Source organism: Taurulus bubalis, assembly GCF_910589615.1.
Source record: "Taurulus bubalis genome assembly, chromosome: 7".
NCBI lineage: Eukaryota > Metazoa > Chordata > Actinopteri > Perciformes > Cottidae > Taurulus > Taurulus bubalis.
In genome coordinates, this window is record NC_136595.1 from 19,548,988 (window position 1) to 19,557,835 (window position 8,848).

The 8,848-nt window shown below is 42.5% G+C and overlaps 1 protein-coding gene across 1 annotated transcript in view; it reads right to left on the bottom strand.

Moving 5' to 3' along the window:
- arhgef18b (rho/rac guanine nucleotide exchange factor (GEF) 18b) overlaps window positions 1–7,354 on the bottom strand; it is a gene marked incomplete at both ends in the record, with an annotated part of 36,402 nt that extends 29,048 nt beyond the window's left edge. Inside the window, 6 exons of the mRNA XM_079220431.1 lie at window positions 520–574; window positions 683–809; window positions 1,568–1,745; window positions 2,089–2,711; window positions 3,415–3,578; window positions 7,279–7,354. Coding sequence (XP_079076557.1) covers window positions 520–574; window positions 683–809; window positions 1,568–1,745; window positions 2,089–2,711; window positions 3,415–3,578; window positions 7,279–7,354 — 1,223 coding nt within the window. The remainder of the gene's footprint in view (window positions 1–519; window positions 575–682; window positions 810–1,567; window positions 1,746–2,088; window positions 2,712–3,414; window positions 3,579–7,278) is intronic.
- Window positions 7,355–8,848: the final 1,494 nt, after the last annotated feature.

The window sequence follows — 8,848 nt, forward strand, 5'->3', positions numbered from 1 at the left end:
AAACTGTGATTTAGGGAAGAGTCCTCCCTTGTCTGCTGCGTCCACACAATCACCAGAGCGCACATACACACACACACACACACACACACACACACACACACACACACCCATGCTAAGGGGCCATCTAAGGAGCTGGGCAAGAGGACTGTGGGAGGAGGAGGTTGCAGACATATGACATGGAGCAGAAATGTCAGGAGGGAATGGGGAGCCCCCCCGTTATGTGGGAGTACCAGACTATGACAATTTACAACTACAGGACAGTACGTGAACTATTGCACTGAACCATTCAAAAGCTATAGGTATAATTTACAGGACACAAGTGATCACAAGTTGCCTCCTGTGGATCAAACCAGAGAAGAATCTTTTTTCTCTCTTTCTTTCAAGCATCATTAAACCTGAGCTGCCAGTCAGTCTGAGGCATCTTCTGGAAATGAAATCGATATTCCACCACATATTGCGAGTCATAAAGTGGCGGGTAGTCTAACTCAAACTGGAGATGCAATTGATGTTCAGGCTTACATATGGCTGTGTCCTTCGGAAGAATGTAAGTTTTCTTCAGGGTCAAACTCCTCTGCTGCAGAAGAGAAAGATGAAAAGGTGAAATATGATGAAAACTGCTGCCTGCTGAGTGCAAAACACAGAAACTAACATGTGCTCTACGTGCACAAAATCTCTGCCGCACCTCCTGCTGCCCTTGCAGCCTGTTTGGACGTCTGCACAACACGAGAAATGTGTGCAGCACGGGAACATTCATCTGTGGCGAGGATCTCTGAGCGGGAGTACAGATGCCTGCCGGGCACACCACCGGCCTGAAAGCACTGAAGGGTAAACACACATGTACATTCAGGCACATTTGATCTGCTTTACCTCTACCCCCAAATATACAGCTGAAACACTCATCATGATAACTTTGACCTCTAGCGGCCTTCATGAGTTGGCAATTTATGTTGCAACACTTGTTTTAGTTATTTTTATAATTGTGCACATATCACAAAGACTCTGCCCTTTATTATTTAGTGTCAGATATCCAAGCTGTGGCCAACCATCAAACTATCAACCTTATTCCGTTAAAGGATACATCTGGAGATTAGCTTACCTTATTGTCAACAAACTGCATGAAAGAACAACAACAATGATTGGATCTTTATCATCTGTAGCAAAAGCCTGATATATATTTATGAGAGTTACGTTGTTGGCCAAAAAATATAAAAATACTCATCCATCAGCCAAACTGTTACACTGGGTGACATATTCCTTCATTATCATGAACACACACTCACTGTAGTTTATGTTGAGTCAATCCCACATACACTGTCCCGTTGCTGTAAATGATCATATCATAACAAATGTTATCCTCCTGTCTGAGCAAGATTTGCTAAAAACTTTAAGAAAATTACTTAGCCTTTTTATTTAAAATTAAAGTAAATGTTTTTCATTTTATTTGTGACCTGTATTTAAGGATGTATCGGTCTTCAGTGGAAACCAATGGCTATGGAGCTGCCATTTTGGTCTTGAAGTAAGATTTGTTGACAATAATCTGTATAATGTGTCGCCATTGCTTTATTACCATGCTAGTGACTCTGGCTCTTGGACAGGGAGCCCTTGGCCTGGAGCCATCTGTCTTCTCTCCAGGACATGCTGTGCAGCTGGAGGTCTGCTGGTTGGACTGGAAGATACCTTTCTGTCCCTCTTCATCATCCTCTCTCTCTCCATCGCTGTCCATGGCCATGGTATCCAGACTCAGTCTGGCAGCACAGCATAGCAACGAACACACACACAGCAGAGGGTTCAGTGACAAGTATCAACTAACCGCAAAAAACATTTGAGCGAGACACTCTCGGACATGAATGTATTTTTGTGTTGTTTTCTGGTTATGCTTTCATCAAGTATTTCGGTGCACCGGTTATATTCTCACCCACGCTGTGAAAGAACAACCAACTAAACCACCAGAAACACTGAGCTCAGCTGAGACATATGAAGCACTTTAGATTCAGCTAGGTAGGTTTAGATTTAGGTTTGGGCGTATTTATCCTTATGATATTGTTCTCTTCAATTCTCTCCGTCCTTTACAACCACCTATCATCTTACCTCCTCCCCAGGTTGATGGGGGACACAGGGACACCCCAGCTGTGCCTCCGAGACGTTGACATGGATCTGACCAGAATAGGAAAGCTGTCCAGGTCTGGCTCTCCGTCTAACTCCATAGTGAGTTGCTCCTTCACTTCTTCTGATTCTGTTAGTCCTTTTGCTGTTTCCATTGATCCCAACAGTCCATTCAGATTAATTGTCAAGCTGAGCCCTACAGCCGGGCGTGAGGAATCACCGCTGTCAATGATGCAACCTTGCAATAACTTCGGATTAAGCTGAGTGACCACAAAGTTTTGATGAAGTTCCTCTGCAGGGTGTAAATAGAAGGGGGAAGAAGATAGTGCATTGACCGGAGCGCAGTGTGTGCTCAAAGAAGTCTGAACAGGTTGGTTGATGGCAGGATTGTCCGAGTTTAGGGACACATGGAGGCCAACAGTTAGGGTTTTGCTCTCTGGGTCTGTGGTTACTGTGGATGCAGTCAACTGTGGTTCCGGTATCCCTCCTTCCAGGTCTTTAAAGTACTCCGAGTCTCTGAGGGAAGGGCTGAGGCCCAGCAGGTTCTCCAGACTGCTGCTCACGTCCGCACAGGGGCAGTCATAGTCGCTGACTTCTGAACACGCATCCTGCAAGTCAGAAAAGGAGGCAGAAAGGTGTAGGATTCAAAAGCAGAGGAGAGAGAGAAGTACAAGGATAGACATGGAGAACAGAAAGTGGATAAAGGCTTTCAGAACATCAGCTACAATCCAAAAGTCAATTAACTCAAGTAAGTATATTGCCATGTAGCAGCTCTGTGATGCCGTATTTATTTCCTTTTTTTTGTTAATACGGGCTCACAATGACAATGCTAACGTTGCTAATCTTTAGGTACTATGTTGATTTTATTTAGAATGTTAGCATGCTAACATTTGATATTTTTCTATAAAGACAAAGTACAGCTGAAGTTGATGGGAATGTCAGTTTTGCAGGTATTTGGACATAATCTACATTGACATATGAATACATGTTTACCTTTTGATGTAAAGTAAAAATAATCAAAGTTATTGCAATGCATCCCATAGGGAGATGAATGTCTGAACCAAATGTTGCGGCAATCCATTCAATAGTTTTGGATGGCTTTTCTAAAAATAAGGTCTTGTGGTGGTGCAGAATTAAAAGTCATGGGGATTCATCATTTGGGAACCATGAATGTCTGAAACAAATTTATATCCATCCATTAAATATTGAGATATCTTAGTCGGACAGAATTTGCCATCCCAACAGCCATGCAGCTGAAAATGAAATGGAAGCTAAATTGAAAATATCCAGATCAAAATTAAAGCGCTTTACCTGGTCTTTATTGATGCTACTAAAGAAGACATCCTCAATGGCAGAGGCAGGGGATAGTGAGGAAGAGGAGGAGGAGGATCCTGTCCCGCTGGGAGCATGAGGCTGGACGCTGAGCTGGGCACTGGGAGGCCCACAGGGCTGACTACATGGCTTGCACTCCGAAGCTGAAAGATAATGGACGTGATGTTTGTGAGTTATGAACATTTCCCGACAGTACCATGAAGAGAAAAGGAACACAAAGAAAGGCAGACGTGGCTGATTTCAGCAGCTGCACAACACCTGTGTAATCAACCCCAGCAATGGAAGAGAAGCTCAGTTACAGCCCCGTGCTCCATCCTCTCACCAGAGGCTTCTTTACATTTCCATTTCAGAAGCAGATTCCTTCACATGATGCCACAAACCACTGCCATCTCTGCACACTGCATGATGAGCCAGCAGTCGTCTCCATATCAGTGGTGGAGAGCTGGAGATTATTCTCTTATTGAGCTTTCAGCAGCCCGCTTGCCTGTGGTAAATAATGTAATTTAAATACATGCTATATGAAGTAACTGTACAGTATGGCGCTTGGTGCCACATATTTGAGGTAAAAAAGTGCTAATATAACATTTCTTACTTTTCACTTAAATGAAAAAAAGTATCAGTGTCTCGTGGTGTCTGAAAAGTCTGTTAAGGCGTCTGAGTAAGTCATGTTCGCTGTGAGGGTTTCAGCCACGGCATGCCCATCTGAGGAGGGGAGCGCCGCTACAACACGTTACATAAGCCTCATTTCATAAGGGCTCCTGTGAATCCGAGCCTTCCCCTAAGCCAGCATGGCTCCACAGGCACTGACTCAATTCTCCTTGAATAGATTTTTCCCTGTTTCTATTCCCCTGTGGAGGTTGATTTTCTGATTCACAACGATCAGTGTGAACAGGTATACTTGCTGTCGCTATGTCAGGTCACATCTGTGATTTCAGTGATGAAGGAATGATGAAAGAGATGATACAGAAACATGCTAGTAGCATATATTGTGCTGTAAAGCACAAAATCAATGAAATAGAAGCTTTGAAATGTTCCACTGAGGGAATCTAATTCAATATTACATTTGATTAAGCTTTAAAAACATTCAAATATATGATATAATCCATTGTGCAATCTACATTACATTGAATTATGGACATGCATATCCTGTGGCTGCCACTAAAATCAATGGACGTTATCCCACTGTGAGCAATATGAAAAGCTCATCTCTGACATCTAGAAGGCAGATCCGCATTTCTGTTTATGCGACCGAGACCTTGCTATTCAACTGCAACAATATGGCTTTTCTTGCAGATCATTCCAATCATATTTGTGAGTGTTTAATTAGTGTCTGTGTGTGTGAAGATTGTTTTGTGGGGCCTCAGGTTTTGTTTGCGCAGTGAGATCAAAAGCAGACAGGCCACACTTTGAGTCCTGCACCATGTCTCGCCATAAACCAACAGCATCCACTCCACAGCCAGAGATGCTCTCACATAAACACACAGACAGACACTGTAGATCTATTTTCTATATTACTAAATCACCCCCCGAGGCTGCGGGGATGGCAGTGTCCCCGCTGGAGGAGGATTTTTTGTTTGCGTTCAAATCCTACTCGTGTTAAGTGTAAACTCAGACACTCGGGGACAGACACTGCTGCTTGATGTTGTCCAGCGGTGCCGCCACAGCCTTTTATGGTTGGCCTCGCATATCTGCTTATACATCAAACAAGGACGAAACATCCGTGTGGGTCGCTGTGTGTGTGCTCAGGTGTGTGTGTGTGTCTCCATAACCATTTTGGCACTGTCATAGTCAGCGGTTTCCCCCGCAGTTTGGCTCTACATAACAAAGGCTGGTCTGCTACAATAACTATTATCAACTAATACATGACTTAATTACATTAACACATTGTCACGTAATATCTAATACATCTCATAATTCATGTACTTTATATAACTTTTTTTTAATTTGTAATATTGTTCCTCTTTTGTCTGCATCGCGATTCTACAACTGTAGCTTTTGTCTACTCTGTTGAAGGGTTTCCTTTTCTAGTCAAAGTTAAGGACAGAGGGTGTCATACGTATACTGAACAGATTGTTTGAGACAAAGTTTTGATTTTGGGCTATAAAAGTAAAATTGACTTACAATAAATCATCTATTTTACTGAATTTATGTAACTTAAGCTGTTTTTTAAGTGTGTTTAAGTAAAAACTAAAAACTATGTTTGTGATAATTGTACTTAATGATAATGTATTCTTAATCAAACTGAATGACAACAGTGATTTCTAACAAAGTAAACAACTTTAAATACTTTAAATCTATAAAAAAAAAATTGTTTTCCTCATGCAGAATGTAAATGACAGATTCAGCCGCGGCCCTGTTTGTGTTTGATGAGCTCTGTGAAACGGAAGACATTTAAGCAAATGTGAGGAAGAAGGAAATGAGGGCACATGTTCACCACAGAGCGTACTGTACATGCGTTTGAAAAGCGACATGACAATCACAAGAGGAACTCTGGCATCATATGATAGTCAGTTGACTATTTGTAATTGACATAATGAGTTTATGGCAAAGCTCAGAGATTTAGAAAAAGTCTATTTGCCAAAAGATGAGTTTTCAGCAAATACACTACACCTTTTTATGTTGATGACAGACACACACACACACACACACACACACACACACACACACACACACACACACACACACACACACACACACCATAATCAACATTCATCTCCATTTGTTTTAGCTTTAGTGCGTATGGTGCTCCATCTGTATCTTCCAGAGGCCACACAACACACACACACACACACACACACACACACACACACACACACACACACACACACACACACACACACACACACACACACACACACACTGACCTCATATATCACCCAGCTACAAAAACACAGGTGACAATAGAAGTCACACATGTAACTCATCTAACATAAATATATTGTTCAAACCTTCAAATGAAGTGTTTGTATTAAGGTCACAACGACCGTTCAGTACCTGGATGATTCACCGACTGCTGTGCAAGTGTGGGTCTGTCGTGTGTGTGTGTGTTTGTGTGTGTGTGACAGATGTTGTGTGCTGTTGAAAACAGAGCACAGAGGCCGTTAGATCTGAGGTCGAAGCGCACATCAAAACAACTGTCATCTCACAGATCCTCTTTGATCAGGAATTCGTCCGACTACTGTTTCAAAGCGTCAAGCTCCACAAACACCACGACTGAAGCAAAATGGAAGCATCCAACACGGCTTCTTTATGTCAAAAAAAAAAGAAGTAATATTCCTCTGAAGATAACAGCATGTAAACAGACAGCGTGAAATAATTCAAGCGCTGCGTGTTACAGAGAAGGATGAACAGGAAAAGATGAGTTGTTGCGTGAGTTGGATGTATAAAACTCCATTTGTCAGTCTTTTCTAAGTGAACGTTTGGGATTTTTTTCTTAATGGATTAAGTGGGAAAACTGTAAAATCACACCAAACCACATTAACTCTACATTTACTGTAGCAGTATTGCCACACCAAATTATTACAGAACAATGATCGAAAAATCAAAGTATAGGTGCACGGTGAATTTCCTATCTTCTCTCATCTTGTACAATGCTGGGATAGAAATGACTCATTGAACTTTGCAAAAAACTCCTCTGATACACAGCAACCATCACTCACCACACGCCCCAATCAGGTGAAGATGGTAAATAACAGATAACACATCCTCTTATCCTGAGGTCACATCCAGTCCACGACCTCTACTGGACGATGACCTCTTCTCTCTGCCAGTTGCACTTAGTGCTCCCTCTGTTCTATCCAACAAACCAAAAACGCCTAAAGTGCAACCATGTAAAAGCAGTACCTCTTTTGAAGGACCATCTCTTCATCCAGAGTTTGGAGAAGGAGGGCCAGGAGTGGTTAAGAGAAGAGTCCGCCATTCGAGCAGCGCAGTGGGGAGGCCAGCTGGAACTAGAGCTCTCTCACACTGGAGCTCTGGCACCCAGCGAGAGGAAGAGAGAGAGAGCAGGAGGGGAGAGGAGGGACGAAGGGAGGGGAGTCGAGAAAGAGAGAGAGCAAAGCAAGGAATAGGGAACTGCTGGTTGGGGATTACCTCTCCAAAGACTCTGGTGGAGACAGGAAAAGAACAGGGAAGCCAAAAGAAATAAGGGGACAGTGGGAAGAGAAGAGGAGGCGGGGAAGTGTTGCTTTGGATATGTTGAATTTGTATCATTCTTCATGATTCAGTCAAAGAAAGGTTTCAAGCTTTCGTTTATTTTATAATAAACTTAACTCATACACGTTGTAAATACCCGTGCATTTCCTAGTTTCGGATAAAAAGTCATGGCAGATCTTCGCTGACATTTCATAAGATGATGGTTGACAAGAGAACAAGGAGGAAGTCAGAAATGGGTAATTGGGGTGATACAGGGGTGCACAGAGGGGTAGTAAAGGGAGGCAATGTGTATTTTTATAGTCTAAGATTTCAGTCATCACTCAGAAATCAGTCGAATGCTTCAAAAAACTATGTTTTACTGTTCAAGGCCAGTTTAAAGATGTTATTGTTTTAGGGAAATAGGGCAGAAACAGAAAAAGAGAAGGAAATTTACGCAATGAAAGTATAGAGCAATGATACATACAAGCAGTTTTTTTCTTAGTCTGAGTCACAGTGGAACAAACCATCATATCTTCTGGGATGAAGTAAAGCTAGTGAGGTCTTTTAAAACGCTAAAAGAAACTGCGAAGAGGAACGATCAGCGTACAAGAGAGAGAGAGGAGAGTATCTCTCACTGCTGCAGCTACTCGACACAGAGTGTAAGTACGGATGACTGTCAAGTTCAGCTCACTGCACATCAAGTGGAAAAGTCGTCTTACTTTCCCACAGACAGAGGAGGCAGAACAAAACACTGGCACAGAGAAGGCAAGTGGAAATGTACTAAAACAACTCTGCTGCAGAGAAGTACTTCACATTTCAGACAATGCAAAGACAAAGGAAAGTATAGGAACTGGGCCTTTGTTTGCAGAACTCTGTTTGAAACTCAAAACTCAGAAAAGCTAAATAAACTCTACTTACATTTGATGGTAGGTAACAGATGGCGGCCTGTTACTCCCTTACTTCTGTTCACCTAATCAAGGTAGAAGAGAAGATGGTTTTAAGTTCCTCAGGTCGGACGGTGTTCTGTGTGAACGCCGGGCTCGCCCTTCACACTGACTGCAGAGAGTCAGCAGCCAGCCACAGGATCTCACCCCTGCTTCCTCTTTTTTTCATTCGTTGCAGCTGAGAACATATTGAATGGCCCACAAGTACAGTTTCCCACATTGCTGCTGTTTTCTATAGTGTTGTGGCGGCTCAAGCACTCAATGGTCGTACTGGTGGAAGTCATGAAGTCTTGTGTTGATGATGACTGAGCTATTAACTTTTGTTCTGACCTCGC